At 43.7% G+C, this 20,932-nt stretch overlaps 9 protein-coding genes across 9 annotated transcripts; 6 read left to right on the plus strand and 3 right to left on the minus strand.

Annotated features, from left to right (window-relative positions):
• Positions 1–10: 10 nt before the first annotated feature.
• On the plus strand, positions 11–2,448 carry L199_002743 (uncharacterized protein; the record flags this gene model as incomplete). The annotated part of the gene is made up of 8 exons (XM_064888482.1): positions 11–114; positions 195–381; positions 580–1,073; positions 1,138–1,190; positions 1,252–1,715; positions 1,785–1,855; positions 1,914–1,989; positions 2,053–2,448. 8 exons carry the CDS (start codon positions 11–13, stop codon positions 2,446–2,448), a joined length of 1,845 nt encoding a protein of 614 aa, XP_064744554.1.
• A 646-nt stretch (positions 2,449–3,094) lies between these two features.
• On the plus strand, positions 3,095–4,230 carry L199_002744 (uncharacterized protein; the record flags this gene model as incomplete). Its single annotated transcript, XM_064888483.1, has 5 exons — positions 3,095–3,100; positions 3,165–3,186; positions 3,557–3,597; positions 3,808–3,888; positions 4,090–4,230. The coding sequence occupies 5 exons, from the start codon at positions 3,095–3,097 to the stop codon at positions 4,228–4,230; spliced, it is 291 nt and encodes a 96-aa protein (XP_064744555.1).
• A 137-nt stretch (positions 4,231–4,367) lies between these two features.
• Positions 4,368–5,455, minus strand: L199_002745 (uncharacterized protein; the record flags this gene model as incomplete). Its single annotated transcript, XM_064888484.1, has 7 exons — positions 4,368–4,635; positions 4,715–4,763; positions 4,827–4,985; positions 5,052–5,075; positions 5,152–5,239; positions 5,309–5,324; positions 5,397–5,455. The coding sequence occupies 7 exons, from the start codon at positions 5,453–5,455 to the stop codon at positions 4,368–4,370; spliced, it is 663 nt and encodes a 220-aa protein (XP_064744556.1).
• A 422-nt stretch (positions 5,456–5,877) lies between these two features.
• Positions 5,878–7,199, plus strand: L199_002746 (uncharacterized protein; the record flags this gene model as incomplete). The annotated part of the gene is made up of 5 exons (XM_064888485.1): positions 5,878–5,946; positions 6,017–6,051; positions 6,238–6,463; positions 6,657–6,946; positions 7,034–7,199. The coding sequence occupies 5 exons, from the start codon at positions 5,878–5,880 to the stop codon at positions 7,197–7,199; spliced, it is 786 nt and encodes a 261-aa protein (XP_064744557.1).
• A 380-nt stretch (positions 7,200–7,579) lies between these two features.
• On the plus strand, positions 7,580–10,997 carry L199_002747 (uncharacterized protein; the record flags this gene model as incomplete). The annotated part of the gene is made up of 8 exons (XM_064888486.1): positions 7,580–8,055; positions 8,136–8,676; positions 8,792–8,969; positions 9,122–9,476; positions 9,553–9,632; positions 9,729–9,997; positions 10,134–10,290; positions 10,363–10,997. 8 exons carry the CDS (start codon positions 7,580–7,582, stop codon positions 10,995–10,997), a joined length of 2,691 nt encoding a protein of 896 aa, XP_064744558.1.
• A 222-nt stretch (positions 10,998–11,219) lies between these two features.
• On the minus strand, positions 11,220–12,348 carry L199_002748 (uncharacterized protein; the record flags this gene model as incomplete). Its single annotated transcript, XM_064888487.1, has 4 exons — positions 11,220–11,584; positions 11,675–11,780; positions 11,904–12,004; positions 12,105–12,348. 4 exons carry the CDS (start codon positions 12,346–12,348, stop codon positions 11,220–11,222), a joined length of 816 nt encoding a protein of 271 aa, XP_064744559.1.
• Positions 12,349–13,456: 1,108 nt separating this feature from the next.
• Positions 13,457–16,917, plus strand: L199_002749 (uncharacterized protein; the record flags this gene model as incomplete). The annotated part of the gene is made up of 2 exons (XM_064888488.1): positions 13,457–15,285; positions 15,351–16,917. 2 exons carry the CDS (start codon positions 13,457–13,459, stop codon positions 16,915–16,917), a joined length of 3,396 nt encoding a protein of 1,131 aa, XP_064744560.1.
• Positions 16,918–17,587: 670 nt separating this feature from the next.
• L199_002750 (uncharacterized protein) lies at positions 17,588–19,078 on the plus strand (the record flags this gene model as incomplete). Its single annotated transcript, XM_064888489.1, has 1 exon — positions 17,588–19,078. One exon carries the CDS (start codon positions 17,588–17,590, stop codon positions 19,076–19,078), a length of 1,491 nt encoding a protein of 496 aa, XP_064744561.1.
• A 130-nt stretch (positions 19,079–19,208) lies between these two features.
• On the minus strand, positions 19,209–20,501 carry L199_002751 (uncharacterized protein; the record flags this gene model as incomplete). The annotated part of the gene is made up of 7 exons (XM_064888490.1): positions 19,209–19,350; positions 19,421–19,653; positions 19,755–19,907; positions 19,983–20,002; positions 20,069–20,155; positions 20,219–20,383; positions 20,441–20,501. 7 exons carry the CDS (start codon positions 20,499–20,501, stop codon positions 19,209–19,211), a joined length of 861 nt encoding a protein of 286 aa, XP_064744562.1.
• Between the last annotated feature and the right edge of the window lie 431 nt (positions 20,502–20,932).

Raw genomic sequence — 20,932 nt, forward strand, 5'->3', positions numbered from 1 at the left:
CTATTGGACGATGGCACCTCTGACCAAGTTGCTTACTCTCTTACCTTTACTGGCAAGTACTATCACCGTACAAGCTGCCAACAAAGATGATTGGAGATCTAGATCAATCTATCAGTAAGTTCACCTCCCATACATACATCTCTCAAGCTACTGCATCATTTGTGCTGACATTGGTTGGCATTGTCCCTTTCCAGATTGATCACAGATCGTTTCGCAGGTGGTGGACAATGTGATCTGGGATCAAGATCATACTGTGGTGGTACATGGCGTTCTACCATCGACAAATTAGATTATATCCAAGGCATGGGATTTGACGCTGTCTGGATTTCACCTACTGCTTTGGGTATCGAGGGTTATACAAAGTATGGGGAAAATTATCATGTCAGTGTACTACACCACCTTCAACACAACGACCTTTCAGCATGTTTCAACCTCTGCTGTCAGATAAAAGATGCCGTATAAGACGAATGATGGTGATTGTCATTAATGATCCATATCTTGTGACGATCAAATCTAAATATGGCTCACTTTCACTTTGCTGTACATCTGCTGATCTATTTGATTCTTTCTTGGCCATAGGGATACTGGACCGTTGATCCCACCCAGCTCAATCCGCATTTCGGTACCGCCGATGATCTCAAAGCATTATCTTCCGCTCTTCATTCCAGGGGAATGTACCTAATGGTAGATATCGCCATTAACGCATTGGCAGCTACAAACTACCACATCGACGCTCAAACCCTCTCTACCGTCAACGACGGCAAGATGCTTTTCAAAGATCCAGCAAATTACCACGAAAGATGTAATATCAATTGGGGAGATCACGATTCAGAGCAGAAATGCTGGCTTGTCACTGGAGGGGATGATAATGATGTAGCTCTTCTCGATCTCGCAACGGAAACTCCAGCTGTCGCTGATAAGTTGAAATCATGGGTTGGAGGATACGTGAAAGAATATGGTATAGATGGATTCAGAATTGACGCCTCGAAACATCTGAGCAAAGAGTTCCAACATGATTTCTGTACTTCCGCGGGTATTTTCTGTATTGGTGAAGTTGCTGGTGATAGCACAGAGTAAGAAATCCCCCTTCGTTTATTTACCTTTGTTTGACGCAAACTTACGACTACCTGCGCCCAGATACGCGGCCACGTACCAAGGAACCGATGGTATCGACTCGGTATTCGGTTTCGGTGAGTATTTTCCCAATCCTGTACTGGACGGCTTCCGACTGATACCAAATATAATCCCTAGGTATGCTATACGGCGCCGCGGCAGTCTTCGGTGGTGGTAAAACCATGGGAACTCTCCAACACTACATCAACGCAGCTGCCACTTCATACTCTGATCCTACCGTTATCGGATCTTTCCTCGATAATCAAGATTTACCTCGATTCAACTCACGAACCGGTGACAGATCTTTGGTATACAATGCTATAGTCGGATCATTCATGTACGGTGGTATACCCACTGTATACTATGGGTTGGAGCAAGATATTGCCGATGGTCCATATGATCCAAATAACCGAGAAGCACTTTGGAACTATAACAACTATGCAACAAACGGTGATACATACAAGAGAATCACTACGTTGAACAAGATCAGGAAATTTCTCAGTACAAAAGGCAAATTCCTGAATTCTGTTGGTACAGTACTTAAGATTCAGGATAATGACATTGCGCTGCAAAGGGAGGATGCTTTGATCGTCTTGACCAACGTGAGTTACCAGATCCAATAGACCGACATTGACTTGGGCTTAGCTGACTGACCATTTCCTTACTTTTAGCGAGGATCAGGAGGTTCGAGCACTTGGTCGATTGGTGGTACTAAGTTTGGTAACAATGCTGATGTGGTTGAGTGAGTATATTGCAATTGCGGTGCTTCAAGTTTCCCATTCGCTAATGGTTCAATCTAGTTTGCTTTCATGTGATAAAGCCAAGACAGATGGTAATGGTGCTTTATCCGTTACCTGGTCAACTGGTCAACCTTTCGTAAGTCGCGCCTAAGAGATATTCATAGCTCAGGTCGACTGACATATGAGTTGGTGCTTATAGGTCTGGGTATCATCTCAAATCGCCGCCGAAGGTGGATTCTGCGGAGCCACTGCGACAGCCACACCTGCGCCAGGTAATAATCTCGCTGCTGAACCTACCTCTTCTTCATCTACGTCTATTGATGGCGGAGAAGCAACAGACATCGTTGAACCTCCTTCGAGTACCAGTCCCGACACTCAACCTCAAGTGACTATCACTTCAGGTACTGCTTCTGGCTCAGCAACAATCTCATCTCCTGATACCGCCGCGTCTACTTCTTCCGCATCGGCATCTGCTTCCTCTTCTGCTTCTGCCAGCCCAGTTGACAGCGGTGATGGAAATGCGTCCAGTGGAGCATGCAAGAGATCAATAAAGAGAATGGCAGGTACAGCTGGTAAGCGTCGGTCTGCTCTTTGATTGATGATCAACCATCATTATAAAGTGATTGTAGTATAATATCAATTTCATTTAAGCCCATATACCCCATCCATTTTCCATATACAAGCGGACATTTAGAACATTTTTTTCTTTTCCATTTGAATCCATATCGATGCATTGTTTCCTCAAGTCCTCCTTCAATAGCAATATGAGATATATACTGACTCCTGTTGATGTTCTAACCCATTAGTGATCGCATCCGTTCTAGTTGGATCTCTAGCCCTTTTGGTACAGCCAATTGGATGATTGTTGGTCTACCCCGATGTACCATGCGATCTGGTGAGAGATTTCATGGATACTGTACGTATAGGTAAATGTATATAGTAGGATATTTGGTATGTTTTTTCTTGATACTGTTTGGGTGTGTATGTATGCATCACTATGGACATTGACATCTGCGTACAACGGTCCCCAGTCAAGATGCATTGGGAATGACGTGGAATTGATATCCTTCAGTATCAATCCATTCCAGTATCCTATTCCCATTTGATCCCGTTCATCCATTCAAGGCAACGAAGAGAGACAGAGACAGAGACAAGCGAATCAATGTTCTTGCATTTAACGGTACATCATCTTCAACCAATACATCTAACATAACATAACATAGAATCAAAAGGTAGATAAGATGGCTGTGAGTACTACTCTGCTTAATTGTAATTTGAGGAGATACATGCTGATGCGATGCGTGGTTATAGTCTGGTTTCGGTTATACAGGTGGTACGTATCTGGCGTCTTTTGAGATTGTTAAATAGCGTCGGATGGATATCAGTGTGAAGGTGTGAATATGAGGGAATGCGAAGTATCAGTGGTCAATTAGTTTGACTTGATAGGATAAGAGTATGGATAAACTTGGAAGTTGGACCGGAATATGATAACGACAACAGTGGAGACTCACTGGAAAGAAAATCATGAGTTGGACTTGTTGATATGCAGTCAGGTGGCACGAACCTGGAAGAAGAAGTCTAGGAGGATTAGCTCTCAGTATTGAAAGGATGGATAGTGAGATTAAGAACGAAACTGGGAACCAGGAAGACAACGATATGGGATAGGATTGTCGGGCTGATGTTATGGACCTTTCAATGATCAGGTCGAACGAGGTGTTTCCCTCTCTGGCAAGAGTTCTCAAAGGTGAGTCCAGTTGCTTTCACTATCCGATCATCTGGCACTACAATACCGGGAAATACTAGATGCTAATTTACTCCGTCATCGAACCATCCTCTCCCTTCTTGCTCAACAACCATCGATTTCGCTGTTATGCCTACGATCGAAATTGACACAATATCGATCAACCTTCTTTCGTATCAACCATTGTTTCCATACTCTAATTCCGAACCGCAGTGCTACGCCAGCGCCGAAAAGCCAGTAGATTGTGTAGCTCAGAAAGATGATTATATGGAATGTTTACATCACACTAAAGAGGTGAGTGCGCATATCTTAAATTGTGCGATGGTGTTCTTTCTGGAGAATTCATAATGGAAAGTAGTTTTCTTTGAAGGTTTGGAGCACGTCTAAGCATGCTCCATCGAGATCTCAAGGAAACAGAAAAGGGAACGTTAGCTAACATTCATGGCAATTCCACTTCTCTTGATTCAACCTGCATCGATCTCACCCTTCTCACAGATCGCCCGTGCCAAAGAGATCAAATCTCATTTCGTCCAGACCCAAATTTCTCAATCGTCCGACGCTAGAAAGGCAGCTGAGAAAGCAGCTACGGGAGTCATAGTGTCTTTGGGATTGGTAAAAGAGGAAGAGGGGCAATGAGCACGAGCACCTGTAGAATTGTATGCATGGTTATGATCTAGCATCGAATTCGGGTCATGACAAGTCATTTTAGAATGTTTAATCGCAGCGTACAGCTACAGGTGGGCGATACCCAGATTAACTCCTATGAACTACTTTTAGTCGTACTTTCCAAGCCTTCCTTCCAAACTTTTATTTATCCAATCTACCTTCTTATTTATACCCACGTCCAAGCCTAAATCAGATAATATCTCCTTATCATCCTCTACACCGAAATTCAGCTCAACCTCATCAAATACTTTCACATGTTTGATAATCCCGAAGCCTAATTTTTGGAATAGACGTATTGAAGGTTTGTTTGATGAGCCTATACGAGCTATGAGGAGGGATGGATCGAACGGTAAGGTGATAGTGAGGTATGACAAGCTATCGAGAGGATACTAAGTTAATGGATGATAGTATTGTGGTTGGACAGGATTGTAAGGAGACATGGAAGTGGGCTTACAATAGTGATAATGCTTCTATCGCATATCCTTTCCTCCTATCTTCTTTTGCTAATCCATCATCCCATTCAGCATCTTACTTCCAGATTGTTGTAGTGCGAGACTTGAACTCACACGCTATCATTATCTCGCATTCACCTTGCCCTGTTATACCATCAGGTAAAAACAGGTTGACGTCTCCTACCATCTTACATTTCTTGATCTCTGATGGTTCAAGTATATTTGATGTCGATGTTGATGTTTCAGGTTGTGCCAGTAGGATGAATGTTAATTCTGTTGAATCAACCGGTATATGAGTGATCAGTATGGTTGGAAATGTGGAATGAAAGGATGACTCACTATCATCATCTAAATGCCATTTCCCTATCATTCACATCCGGCCAGCTCAGCCCAAATTCAAGCAATCAATGAGAGTATCGTGGGTATTGCGCAGACTTACGCTGCATCTCCAGTTCCTCATCGTAGCTTAACGGCTCAGAAGCTGTTAATTCGAGTAATTCAGGCGATTTCATCCACTCGTGATATGTCTGAATTGATTAATGAAAGGTTAAATGAATACATTGCGTATAACATTTTACAAATGGGTGTTCGCTCACTGGTACATGTTCAGCACTATCAGTACGGCACAATATCATCGTCAGTATCGATCAGATCTCTATGCCAGTTAGTGTGAATATGACGGACCGGTAAGGGACTAGGATGACTCTGTCACCGAATATCACAGTGTTCTCATTCAATCTCATCTTGTCGACTAGCGCAAATATCGTTCTGTCCTTGGTGTTCGGTAGATGATATTCTATTTCTTGATGCAATCTCGTTAAACGTATGAGATCACACTCAATCGTCTCGGTCTGTATCCGGATTGTAAACACAAAAGGGATGATAAGATATCCGTTGGATATGACATGACGTGGCAATTCCCTTGGCTTGGTGGAGGGGTACACGCGTCTACGATGGACGTCAGCGTTGAACAATGAGCACTGAACAATGAGCATGAGCAAACGACAAGATGCTTGATTGCTTTGACTATAAAATCTACAATATATATATCAAAAAATATCCAGTGATCACCATAGCAACAGTCTCAGCAGGACGATCCCTGACACTCTTACCGATTTATACCTCTTTCCTGTGAAAACTCATAAATCCATAAACCAACCTCAACATGACATCGATAGGAACCGGTTATGATCTCTCTGTGTCGACTTATTCACCTGATGGAAGGTTGTTCCAGGTAGGTGATGGATCAGGTATCCTCTAAACGTCTTGCACAAGGAGAGCTGATATTCTGATCTTTTGAATAGGTCGAATACGCCAACAAAGCTGTCGAGGCTGCTGGGTAGGTGCTTCTAGTTGGTTGAAGGGAGTTGAGCTGATCACTGTACGATTCCTACTTCCTTCTCTCCTGTATCTTCGAATGGATATGCCCCCAATATCTTGGATACAATCAAATCACTTCGATTCTATCCTCCTCACCCACCTACCTTCCCTCCAATTCAATCGATTCGCATACTTCCCTACACAGTGTCGCAATCGGTCTTCGATGTTCAGACGGTGTAGTCCTCGGTGTCGAGCGACTCTTACATTCCAAATTACTAGTGAAAGGTGCAAATCGAAGAATAGCATCGTTAGACGAACACATCGGTATTGCCTCTGCGGGGTTGTTGGCAGATGGGAAACATTTGGCCAGGAGGGGTAGAGAGGAAGCTAGTAGTTTTAGAGAGAATTATAATAGTCCGGTATCTGTTCAGGTGAGTTATGTATCATCGACTATGGGGATAACAAGACCAAGCTGATCAAGAGATATGTATGCTTTGCTCTGCTTTCCTTTTCTACGAATCGTACTTGGTGGTACTATCCGATATCGCATTTACTTGACAACCTTATTATATATCGTTACAATTGACCATCGTATAATTCGACTATTCCTTTCCCTCCCTGCAGATCCTCTCCGACCGAATCTCAGCCTACCTCCAAGCCTACACATGTTACGGTTCCGTTCGTCCCTTCGGTCTCTCATCCATCATCGGTGGAGTAGACAAGACCGGACCAAAACTGTTCTGCATCGAACCTTCAGGTGTATACTACGGTTATAGGGCGGTCGCATCGGGTAAAGGAAAAGCATTAGCCAAGACTGAATTGGAGAAGATTGTGAACAAGTATCTGGATGCGGAACAATCTGGATCTGGGTCCGGATTGACATGTAGAGAAGCTGTCGATGAAGTAGCTAGGATGTAAGTCTACCCTTAACTCGATCTCAGCATCATTTGGTACATCCCCCCTCAGAGCCATGAACTGATTGTGTTATTTGATGTGGATAGTATATACCTCGTTCACGACGATAACAAAGATAAAGAGTTCGAACTGGAGATGACGTGGATCTGTCAAGAGAGCGGTAATAAACATGCACCAGTCCCTGAGGATTTGTTGAAATCGGCTGAAGAGAAGGCTAAAGCTGCTTTGGAAGAAGGTATGGAAGAGGATTGATCAGAGATGTGACACTGAATTGGCAAATGTGTGTATCTAAGATATATCAGAGTCAAAATGAAGTGATGATAGTTATCGTACCCTCATGCATATATGACCTCGCGATTGGTTCATGCACTTTTGGCTAATGCATAGAGGTGTTGATGTCGCCAAGATCAAGAGTGACATACCGATGACTTACCACAGTAGTTATGGCGTGTGTTAGTAGTATGAGTCTACCACGTGTCGAATTCGATCAAGTCTGTTTTCGATTTTCTGAAATTTCAAGATCCAGTTGCTATGCGCACCATGCAAACTTACCCATCAACATGAATTCAATTGATTGCAGATCGAGGGAACACATCCACATCGACTGGTCCAATCTGCCAACCTCTGCAAAGATGTCCGAACAAGAGGCAACCTCAAAGCGACCAGCTGAAGATGTTTCAGTAGAAGAGATCTCGACGAAACGACCCAGGGTGGAAGAGCCATCAACTAATGAATCTGCGAATATCGCTATACCTACACCTACACCTGCAGAAGGTTCAGCTTCAGCACCTGCATCCGGCTCTACCACAATAATCACCACCCCTTCGTCAACTCCGATCCCACTTCCCATCATCCCTCCACAGGAAAGTCAAACCACCTCTGTACGGTTCAAAGATCATCTCAATGCACCTCACCGAACCATTCCCGAACCAGTCTCGAGATTGGGCTTGAAACCTGTTATACCTATCTTACCTGACTCTCTAGAATATATCATAGGAGAGAAGGTCGATCTGACGGAGAGGAAAGGTTTCGCAGGTGAATTGGAATGTGGGATAAGAGGATTTGTGGGGTTGGAAAATAAAGGTGTGAGAGGAGTGATCAAACAGAGGTAAGTAAAATAATTACCAGGGCTGTGAGAAACATCATTTGAAATCTGTTGATCTGGCTATGGGTCTTTTATGAACGTAGATTCACAGATTTCATAGTTAATGAAATATCACTAGATGGGACGGTTTTGCACTTAAAGGATATAACCAAACCTAGTGAACCAGAATTTGAGAAACCCAAATCCACCCCCACCCCCACTCCTAGCTCAATTACTGAACCTGCATCGAAAGAAGATGAAGAAGAAGTCAATATATCAACTTTACCTGAATCACTTCAATTCGCTCCTCATCCCCAATGGTCTAATGGTACCACAGGCAAATTACGAAATCACTTATCTGACGAAACCATCATTGCACTTCATGGATTACTAGTGGAAGGTAAAGAGGTACCGCCTAAATCTGATGGTGGTTGGGGATCACGCAAGCCTAAAACTGAGAAGGAGGAGGGGACGATGAATGAGGAGGAGATGGTCGCGAATGCCAGTACTTCCACATCGAATACCGGTGGAAGAGGACAAGGTAGAGATAGAGGAAGAGGAAGGGATGTCAGAGGTGATAGGAGGGACGGGAAGGGTGCGCAGGGTGGGTGGAAAGCTCAGGATACTAGGGAAGTCGTATCTCAGGTAGGTATAACGGTTTCGCCAGTCTCTTCACTTCTCTATCTCCGATGAGATATGATAGCTACTACTGCACCATATATACCCCTACTGACTCATCCTTTTTGCTTTTTGCACATAGCCAATTACATCGAAAGACGCTCGTACGGCCGCTCATAAGATCCTAAGAGAATGTTTCGGGACAACATTCGATTCCTCCACTAGGGAGACACCAGGTGAAGAAGGATCAAGGCTGGTGATTAAGTATTCGTCAAGTCAGGGTGGAAGAGGTGGGAACGGGACGTGGCAACGACAGCCTGGTGAGTCTAAGAAGTCTCATTGGATATGTAAAGCTTTCTCCAGCATACTTGCGCATGACCATCGCTATCAAGTAATCTTCTGCCTATCTGTACTAAATCCCAATATTTCACTATTGAGTCAATGCTAACGGCAACCCCGTTGAAACTTCTAGACCGACCGAAACTCCCTCCCTATATCCATTTCACCCTTCACAAAACCAACCGAGAAACCATGGATGCTCTATCACACATCACCCGAATGCTAGGTGCTCACCCCAAAGATCTCTCCGTGTGCGGAACGAAAGATAAACGGGCTGTTACAGTCCAGAGAGTCTGTTTCAAAAGGAATCACAAGAACTTGACATATGTGTGGAAATCTGTCAATGGGATTAGACAAGGTAGGAGGAACGAGCAGAAAGCCGTTGAAGAAAGGGGCGAGAGAGGTGTGAGGATAGGTGATCTGGAGTACAGTAAGCAGTATTTGGAGTTGGGGATGTTGAAAGGGAATCAATTCGTCATCACACTTCGGTGAGTCTAGAGTACTATCGTGAATCTTCTGATATGTAGCCTATGGTGTGATGGACACTGATGTTGTGAATTGTAGAAATGTGCAAGAGGAGAATAGGGAAGAGATAGATAAAACCATGAAATCTGTACGAGATCATGGATTCATCAATTTCTATGGTAAGTCCACTTTCCCTGTGCTGTTATCGTTCATCAAGTATACGATATTCAGTCTGATCTGATGCTGATATTGACAATGACTTGACATGTTCGTAGGAATGCAAAGATTCGGTACATCTTCCTGGCCCACTCATCTAACAGGTCTATTGATCCTCCAATCGAAATGGTCCGAAGCGGTAGATTCGATATTACACTTACGAGAAGGTGAACACCCAGATTGTACTTCGGCTAGATTAGCTTGGTTGGAAGATAAAGATCCGAAAAAGGCTTTTGACCAGATGCCTAGACGAGGTGTAGCTGAACGATGTATTTGGGATTTCTGGACGAAGAATAGGGTGGAAGATAAAGTGGGGGCTTTGAGCAGTGTGAGTTGGTTTGGCTATTGGCTTCATTGCGAAACAACCGTCTAAACGATGATGGACAAACAAAAATCCCAACAACCAATCAATTCTTCTGGCACTTCTGAGAGGCTGACGGACGTATCATGCTACTGTATCGTAGATCCCACGAAATCTCAGAGTCATGTATGTTCATGCGTACCAGAGTTATATATGGAATATTATCGTATCTGAAAGAATCAAGTTGTCGTCCACTGAACCTTTGGTTGGCGATTTGGTTTTTGTCGATAAGGATACCCTGGGAGAAGGTGATGTACCGAGTGAGTATTCGACGGTTTCTGAATTACATATTCCAATGAATAGTTGACTTAGCCGTCTTTATACATTGTTAGACCCGGATTCAATACCAGCACACGCAAAAGACCGTAAAGGTCGACCTCTGCGTAAATGGGCTACGACCTCTTCACCGGAAGTGAAACAACTGACCGAAGAGGATTTACCGAATTACACGATCTTCGACGTTGTCATGCCTTTACCAGGATGGGATGTAGATTATCCCGGTGGATCAATTGGAGAAAAATATGCCGAAGCGTTAAAGAGGGATGGTCTGGATATACATAAGATGAGAAGGGATCAAAGGGATTTCTCATTACCTGGATCATATAGACGAATGATCATTAGACCTATATCTTTAAATTGGAATCATCTAACTTATACTGATCCCGATGTTTCCTTGGTCCAATCTGACGAAGATAAAATATTAGGTCAGAACCCCCCTCCGGAAGATATAGATAGTGAGGAGGGCAAGTTTAGAGCATTGAAAATTGAATTGGAACTTGGTAGTGCGACTTATGCTACGATGGTACTTAGAGAGATCACAAGGGAAGAGACGTCGACATGGCATCAGATTGGGCTGACGATGAATGGTGAAGATAGGGAATATAAGGGAAGTACGGGGGTGGAGAAGGAGAAGAAAGATGAGGAACGTGAGGAAGATGCCGAGGGAGAAGGGGATGTAGACATGTAGACATGTAGACATCTAGTGATATATGCATGATTACAAGGATCATCGGAATACGAGCACATGTCACTTGGTGGACAACCATACATCAATAGCTTCGTCTTATGGGTGAACACACATATCACACGGCATCAGAATGAATCTAACTCTTTTCCGTGCTCATGCGATCTCAGTCATTTCTAGCTATAAATCGTTCATATACAATCCGAAAAACCTTGATATATCATGTTATAACCTATCCCATAATTCTTCGTCATCCTGCGTCAGATTCTCCCTCCCTTGATTGTTCTTGACATTCGTTCCTACTCGCTGTTCCTCGTCCCCTCCGTCATCTTGCTCCAACCTCTGATACCTTGCTCCATTATTTGTTGATCTGAGGGTACGTCCGCCAGCCAATTGTCTCTCAGCAGCTAGTTCCTCATCATCGTCCAATTCCAGATTCAGCGATAGGGAAGCTTGGCCCGCCTGGCTTAGATCGATGGGTTTAGGTGGATTGAGTAATGAGTGGCCTGATCGACGGAGGATAGAACCTAGTCGGAGGAATTGGACCGTGTTTCGGATGATTAGGAGGAAAGTGTCGAGGAGTTCTTCACCTAGATAGAGGTGAGAGACAGGAGGGTCAGCCATAGTCAAATGGAAGATATTGAAGAGGGTACGAATGGCACGGTAAACAAATAACTCACTTCGAGTACCCTCACCACATGGATTCTTAAACACCAATATCAAAGTTACCGTACAGAATAATACTAATATTATATCAACGATGTTGAGTAAGGTTAATGGGTATTTCTGAACAACGGAAACGATTACATTAGTAATTGTATACCTAATTTCCGTGACGTTTATGTCCAATACTGTGACTGAGTGGTTCAGATGATACATGATATTGAGATTGAGATTGACAACACTTACTTTCCCATATGCTATCCACCTTGTACCCACTTCCAAAACCATCAAAACGTTTATGACAACTTCTAGGATATGCCATACTGCAGGTGGGCATTTATTTCCGTCTATTCCAACATACAGACCATCCGTATTAGCATTGCCAGCTCAGAGTCCAGTCTGCACCGGTACACCGCGATGGCATGCCGGCGGAATCGTTGAACTCACGAGTAGCTATCAAACTAATAACGAGCGTTGCGAAACTCAAACCCATCATTGTCCCATAAAACAGTATATAGTATCTACTGAATATGATTCGATTGGCTACGCCCCTCAGCTGTTCCGACGCAGGTAGGTGATATTGCGACCTGGTGCTGGTGGAAGTTGGCATGGTGTTCAGCAGAGTGGTTGAATTGTGAGTCTCTTCGTCGAACTCGAAATCCTCGGGGTTGATATCATCTTGAGGAGGCATGTTGTATGGGTTTTCTTCTGTGAGATTAGGAATATATCCGGACTGGTGTCGATGTCGTGTTGTGGGTTGTGAGTAGTCAAGGGAAGGCGTCAATGGTAGGTTATCTGAGTGTACTTTATTCGTAGTTTGCAGAAAGGATCAACAGAGGTCGAGGTGATGGGAGCACACGGGTAAGTTGAATAACTTGATTAACTTTGGTTCCGGTCATATCATCGCATACGAGTACGGTTACGACGAGTACGCGATCATCCTCAAGCGGTCACCTCCGCACAACCCCACCACCGCAACAACCTCGGTTCTGTACTTGGTTTCAGGTTGATGGACTTCCGTTTTGACCGACTTGCAGACTACGTTGTTCATACAAGTCTTAAGGTGTACCATTTGGGCCCAAGACGAAAGCTACTTATGTACTGTAGTCCAGGACTCACTTGAACCCTTGTCACCAGCCATCCCATCCCACTGTCATCCTCCCCCTCAAAATGAATGGTACCATTTCTCCTTTTCATTCCAATCAGGACACCCGACGTTTTTTTTAGATCAGGTCCACTACTAGCATACCTTTTAGCAACCTACGTGCCTTGACAACCGACACGATCAAATCTGTCCGGAACTTGCTTGGTTGTTACGGATTGATTGGGTTGGTATAATGTTTTAGACATGTGTGAGACTAGTCTTGATGATGGATGGTTGATGGTTGAACCGGGAAACGGGAAGCTTGGACCCTTTTCAACATTTAGCACTGATCGTCTATCAAATATCCCATCATTATGATGTCTAACAGAGTGAGATACGAGATGGGAGGATGTGAGAAGTACAGGTATACCTTTTCCTCCTTTATTTCCTCTCCTTCTTCCCATCTCCTCGCCTTTCATCTTCCTCATACTCATTAAAACTACAGCAACCATAATGACTAACTCTGTATCCAGATCAGACAAGACTAAAAGGTTTATCTCGCCCAGCTGATCGATCACCTGCCAATTGACATACATACAACAATAGGAGACAGGCATGGGCGTTCCTGTCAATTCAGCTCAGATCGTATCGCTCCTCATGCTTCCCTGGGCATACTCGCACCTTCTCCACTTACAAATATAATATATCACCTCAAATGTCATCTTATCATCCATTTGCAGCTCGACCTTCACTCACTAAACGACATACCTCACCTTCACCTGCTGTTCTACTTTCTTTACCAACCCTCGAAGCATTACCTCCCACACCTAGATCAGCAAGATCGTATGACCCACTTACCACCGACTTCCCGCCTGCCCCTTCGACCTCGGCTTCTGTCTCTACATCACATCGATCACACAAATCGACAAGTGGTAAAATGCCTTTAATAAAATCTCGTTCGAAGAGACCTACTTCCCCAAGAAGTGAGAACTACTCGTTCTTACCTTCTATTGTGTCAGCTTTGGATCCTAGAAGCTTGAGCTCGAGCTCAAACTCAAACGGCGACAATGGTAAACATAGTAGAAACAAATCACGTTCAAATCCACCTGCTCCTTCACCTCTTTTCCTCTCAACGAACAATTTCGATTTCGGTATTCCTCAGAAGTTCTCATCTTCCACCCCACCATCTACATTCTCAAAAGGAGCTTCTTCGTTAAATGCTTTGCCAAGTATCCAAGGTGTCTTTGAGTCTTATGAAGATGGGCGAGGGATCTCGAAACAGGGGAAAGGGAAGATGAGGAGGGATAAGAGAGATACTCTGAAATTACCAATGATGAACCTGTCAATCAGAAATCATCATCCTTTCAATGAGAATGAGTACGAGAAAGAAGATAATTGGCAATGGAACGGATTCAATCAGCCTGCCGAAGTGGTGATCACTAGAGAGCCGGAACAATCCTCAGTTGTTCATGATCAATCTTTCCCACGTAGAAGGAATACATCCTTATCGATCAATACCCATCTTGCTCGACCTCCTAATTCTAAAAAACATTCCTCTTCTTCTCAGTCCCATAACACTTCATCGCATTCACACTCCCATCATTCTTTACCTGCTCAATCACGTTCATCCGTACGATCATCGCCAGTAGCCGATGAGCAAACAACCCAATCGCACTGGTATGGACCTGAAGATGAAGATCTAGATGATGTCGAATTGCAGGCATTGGACGTGTTGGAAAATCTAAGTGGTCATCTTTTACGTGACGGTTTTGGGTATGGTACCGGTTGTCCAAATACCAATAGACCAGAAGGAGAGGGTGTACCATCATTGATTAGATCTGGGCGTTCAACACCTTCGAAAACCCGTTCTCGATCTACTACATATTCGACTCAGACGACTTCTGATATTTTCGATAATACGAAGAGATATTCACAGGTATCGGATTCACCATCCATAAGGGAATGGAGGGAGAATCGAAAAAGGACAAAATCACACGGTCATGCATTAGGTAGACCAGTATCTGAACAACAACACCAGTACACAGAGACACAAACACAAACACAATCGCATGTCAGAGGATCAATGTCTATATCGAGAAGACCACCTCCCCCACCTCCTCCACCTGAAGGGAGTTTGCCTCCTTTACCTATACATGCATCGCAGATGCATGCACAAACAATCAAGAACAATAAGGGTATTGTGAGTGAGGGAAATCAAGTTACCGATCAGGATCAGGATCAGCATACAGAGGAGAACAATAAGAAATCGGTCTTATCCGGAAATCGACCACCACCACCGCCTATACCACCTCGATCCGCTTCTCGACTGGATTCACATGCAACATCATCTTTACATCGCATGCCATCTTCTGGTCAACTTCGACCCAGACCACAGACTCCGGTTCAAAGGAAAGGAAATAAAGAGAAACAAGGCGTCAAAGTACCTCTTGTGCTTTCCACCAACTCATCACCTGCCATCACGACTAGAGAAGAAGGTGATCTAGTGGTTGTCATTGATAAGAGACCTCCAACACCTGTCAGAGAGTGAGTCTAGTCAAGTGTACTTGTAAATGTGGCATAAATACTGATGATCTGATATGCAAATATAGCATGTCCTCACCTACTATACCGGTCCATCAACGACCTCTACCTCCTATTCCGACTTTACCTGATCTCGCAACGCTACCTGGCTCTCCTCATCCTCACCCGCAGCGAAGTGCGTTTGCCCAACTTGCTCATCCGAAGCTACCTGTTCGACTCCTTCGACCCAAGAGACCTTCCACTGCCGGTAATGGTCCTACGGGATCTTCTCAGCTTCTATCTCCTGGATCGACGAAACCCCTCACTCGATTGGTGCCAAGGGAAGAACCTCGTAGATTGTCTTCCTCATCTCGAGTGGAGGGTGCTGAAGGTCGTAAGAACGGTATGACAGCGTTATCATTCTTAGCGTTGGATGATGCGGCCATCCACAATTTATCTTCTAGGAATACCACCGATGGACGAGGAGATAGGACGAGTTCTTTCGATGGTAGTTCTGCTAGTGGGTATGGGAGGGCCAGGGGGGAATCACCCACTCAGTGTATGTTGGATGCAGGGTATATCATACCTCCCTCTGAGAGAAGTAAGATCGGTGTGGATGATCGTAAAGAAAGTAAAAGAAGGAGGAAAGGGTCTCAAAGCAGTTTGAGCTCTATAGCTGGAAGTGAGATTACCAATATCAATCCGGTTGATAACGATGTTAAGGATGAAGTAGAAGAGGGAGAAGAATGGACAACAGCATATGAGTATGGTCAATCGAGAATGAAAGCTACTCAACGATTAGTGAGAAGGGACAAAGAATTGAGATTATCACTTGACATTGGAATTCGACCATCTGCCGTCACCTCTACGTCTCCTATAAGGAATATCAAACCACCTCCGTTAAATATTTTCTCTCTCAACGATTATCCCTTGGCTGATGAAGAAGACGAAGGAGGATTGAGGTATCCTAAATCAGCTGGATTATTACCTCCTCCTAGACCTCGACGCAAGACTACTCCCTCTGCACCTCCACAGATGGTGCAGCCGAAGTCTACTTCACCTACTTCACCTGTCTCGCCGAAGACCAAGGCTGGAACTGGATTGGAACTCCTATATGGCCCATTATCACCTAGATACACACATCGATCATTGAGTGTACAACAACAGCATCGAACAAATAAAGTTGACGACGACGATCAAGAAGGGATGAAAGATTTCATGTATCTCAACTCTCCTGTAATACCAAGTCCGAGACTCACCACTCCAGGACAACCTTATATGTTCCCTCCTACCACCTCAAATGAACCTTATACTCCTACAACCCTCAATCAAGAGAGGAAAGTATCTACGTCTACTCAGCAGACTAGTAGGTCCGATGAGAATTCGTCTTCATCCAATTGGAGTAGCGATACGTACGAGAGAGAAAGACGGTTGATAACTAGTTTATGGTTATCTTCTAAACCTACTAGAGCCACCAAAGCTCTTGCTCACGGTGATGGTAAAATGGTGCAAGCAGGGGCAGGAGAAGGACAACATCCTTTTTATAATTTGGGTAAATCGAATAAATATGTTGGGTCAAATGGGAATGCAAAAAAGGGGATGGTGGTGGTTGATGGCGGGTATGGGAGGGGGAATGATTTTGGAATCAAAATTTAGTGCAGTAAATGTAATGATGGGAGGCATATTGTGTTGAATATAAGACTGTGAAACCCATTTACCTGTAATTTTCGCCAACATCAACCTCATGATAATGATGTCGTCTGTATATATGTAATTTTGTAATTTCACATTGAGACAATATTGAATTCATGTTTTGGCAACTTATGATCGTGTTGCCATATAGATCTGTTCTGTAAGTTGAACAAGACATTGTTCGATCATTGTTTGAAATTACTTCTTCAGTAGTATACCTTTGCGGCTATGCATTATGCATTATCCCCAAAAAGGGGCCAATCGCTTCCTGGACGACAGGAGGAAGAGCGAGAGATAATTCGTACTCGTTCACAGTCCTTTATCCTTCTAGGATGGTGACTTTGCCGCGCAGCACTTATTATGTTACGACCACGAAAAATGGCGAAGAGAATCGATGACAAACGGGTAGATCGCACAAAGGTCGAAACCCTTTGTGGTAGAGAAGTTGCATTCGAAGTTGTCGCAGTATACTGGCAAAAGCCTTATGAGACTCAGACTGACGCTTTGAGTCGTGTGTAAGAAGGTGACCTCAACAAAACGTCTCCAAGACCGCTTTTCTACTTGCAATACAGTCCAGTATTTTTGCATGGCCTCTCTGATAATTCCAAATTTTCAATTTTAAAGGTTATATGATATGTGTGAACCCACCGAAGATGAGATACCTTCGTACCCACCTCCTTCGTACCAGGAGTCTGTTCCCGGCCTCAGCGGAGTAGAGGCGGGATTACGTAGCATCCAAGCGCAATCCGATTATAGGAACTTGAGGGATAGCATCAACCGTCAACTTGAAGCTCCCTCTCCCCCACTTGGGCTTCCTCGGCCTACTTCTCAATGTAGATTCATAGGATATGCAAGACAGCTTCCGTTCGGAGTGATTCCTACAAGGTACTATGATACTCCTATTGAAGTTGAACAACCACCACTGAGTATAGGAAGTTTATACAATCGCAGCCTCGGCCCAGTAGGGTATCTATCATTTTTGAACCAACTCGATCAAAGGATTCCGTACATATCGAATCCGAATTTTACCAAGCCTATAACGAAAGGGACTATTCGTCCCAATACCGATCTCAGCGTGAATAGTGAATATCGTCGAAGAAATCCAGAATTGACACTGCCAGAAGGAATGGTCGATAATGTTACGTCTAGATTTCTGACCTTACCTGGATTCGCATTTGATGGAGATTACACCTTCCAGAGTGCTTTCTTACAATACCCTGATGATGGTGAGATGAACAAGAAAAAGACGGTTCATATGAATTTGAATCATGCTGCAACTTGGAAAGTCCGAGATCAGCTGATTGAAAACGATTCCGAGGGGGAGTTGAAAGATTTGTATGAGAAGATCATAAAGGACGATGAGATAAGTGAATTTGGAGGAATAAGTTTAATCCTTCATCCACCTTCCATTCCACCTTCTCAATGGCCCACGAGAAATCAAAAGATGTTAGAAGAACAAGATTCGAAAGGAAACGATGTTCCTAGATCTAGATTGACGGGAATGCAATTCTATGGTGAATTGACAATGGATAATCCATTGAGGTATGCAGTTGACACTAAGATATCGTCCGGAAGCGGAAAGGAAGACAGGAATTTCAAGATTACTTTAGATTCCGAAAAGACTTTTCTGATCAATGGTGCACGTGAAGATGGAGAAGCATGGAGGGATCTACATAAACTGTTTAATCATCCTCATGGAATTGAGGTGAAAGTGGGATCGACGGTCACTTTGAGACCCAGTATGACATATCACTCGGTGAACCACCACGAAGACTGGAATGATGGTGATGTTTCTACCATGAGTGAAAGTGTGCTGGACAAGGAACCAAGTCGCGAAATAGAACAAGTGCCACGGGGTTTGACTTCGGTTTCTGAAAGTAATGTTGAAGGGGATAATGAGGTGAATAGCAATGGATATGTCTCTCCTGGACAAGATGTTTCCGTTTCAGCTGCTACAGATATCGCTACAGGTGTGGGAACAGATGACGATACAACTGTTGATCGTCAGCCTACTACCGGCTCGAGCGCGAGTGCTGAGAATAGAGGTAAAGCCCCCGTTCGATCATCCACCAGACCATCTTCCGGCAGATCTAAGAAATGCTGGACCAGACATAGGAAGAAGTAATTATTGGCGTCTGGGAAATCAATATCTTATCATGTAGACCACGGTCAAATTATGTACATTGAGTATGTGAATCTACCAAGTACGGGCTTTGCCTAATACAGAAAATACAGTACATGTATACACAAGTATCTCACGGTCGGAATGGATCTAGATACCTCCTGAAATACCTTCCCTTACCCGCTTCTCTTGTATCTTTCAAATCTTGTTCACTCAGAGCTGGTTTTTGGAACGCTTGGATGTACTCGTCTATCCTATGAGGTTTATCGGTCGTACTGTTTGGTACCTCAAGTCAAATCAACCCATGTCATGTCATTTATTTTGGCACATGTGGGTCGCACATACGTTACGACAGGACCTTCCATCTCGTGCATTGCCCATTTAAGTAATACTTGACCTACTGTCAGTGCATTCTCCTCTGCGATTCTCTGTATAACGGGGTTGAGAGGGAGTGGCGGATCATGCAAGGAAAGAGGTTGAAGACAGCCAAAGCGAAAGATGACTATATCATTTTCTTGACATATTTCAATGGCCGATTTGCATCGAGGGTCATGTGCGTTATAAGGTGAAAACTCGATCTGTACCAATATGTCATCGACCCGCCATATCACATTCACGATACAACAAGCCATAATCTTGGGGAAGCGAAAGAGTATGTAACTTGTAACCTCAAACTCACCTGATTGACCGCGGGTACCACTTTCCAACTTTTGCTCAATTCGAGAATATCGAGGTGTCCAAAGTTTGATACTCCTATATCAACGCATTTCCCCTCTGCTTGTAGGGCCTCCATGATTCGCCATGCTTCGGCGATAGTATACGGCTTAATCGTCTGGGAAGAATGTCGGTCAACATTATTCACCTTTCCGTTTTTGATACATCAATGCTGAAGATGTATGAAGCTTACAATCGGACTATGCATCAAGACTGTATCCTGAAAGATGTCAATATACAGTATACTTAAGAGCCATACAGAATGTTGATCGAACTCACACATATCAACATAATCGAGCTTCAAATTTCTCAAGCTATCCTCTAAAGCTTTCCGAGGATCATTTAATGCATCTCCTTGACATCCCCCTATTCCCTCAATGAATCAGTCTTTCTTCTGAATAAACGGTAGGTATATATATGTGAACTTACACTTGGCGGTTATATAGACTTCTTCTCTGTCACCTCCCCACATTTTCAGTGCTTTACCGACATATTCTTCGTTACAGTACAATTGAGCAGTATCGATGTGCCTTATTCCCTTCCGCAATGCTAGCAATACCGTTTTTGAACAGTCTTTACCGAGATGAGGAGCCGCTACAAATCGTCCACTGTGTCTTTAGCATATCAAATGTGTTAGGTAGATTGACATACCTGTACCGAAAGCTAAGACGGGGATCTTGTTGCCGCTATTAACAATTATCGCTTCTCTCATTTTGCATATTATGACCCCAAGCAAGTATAAGGTTGATACTGTGTTCACTACCATTCCCAGCTCATATAGCATACATACCAGCTTCCTAGCTCGAAATGATCATCATCAATCTTCCTTTCTTCACACTTCACCATAAAGGAGTGAACCAAGAGAGACCGCCACATTCACTTCATGCACCAAACTATAATTCCGACAATTGGGTAAGTGTAAAAGGTGTATTTACGTTACTCGATTTAGAAATTAGAAATCCAGGGTCCAACTCGCTCAGTTGATTTTTTTTGCCACTTTGAGGTAAAAGGGTTAAAAAGCAACCAAAAGCAATGACGTGTATACATGTGGGTTTTAAGCAGGGGAGTGAGCAAGTACGAGTATGACTTTTGGACGAAAGAAGCAACATGAACCATGCAACGGCGGCAAAAAAGTAAAAGCAA

This window comes from Kwoniella botswanensis, chromosome 1 (assembly GCF_036426115.1).
Source record: "Kwoniella botswanensis chromosome 1, complete sequence".
Taxonomy (NCBI): domain Eukaryota; kingdom Fungi; phylum Basidiomycota; class Tremellomycetes; order Tremellales; family Cryptococcaceae; genus Kwoniella; species Kwoniella botswanensis.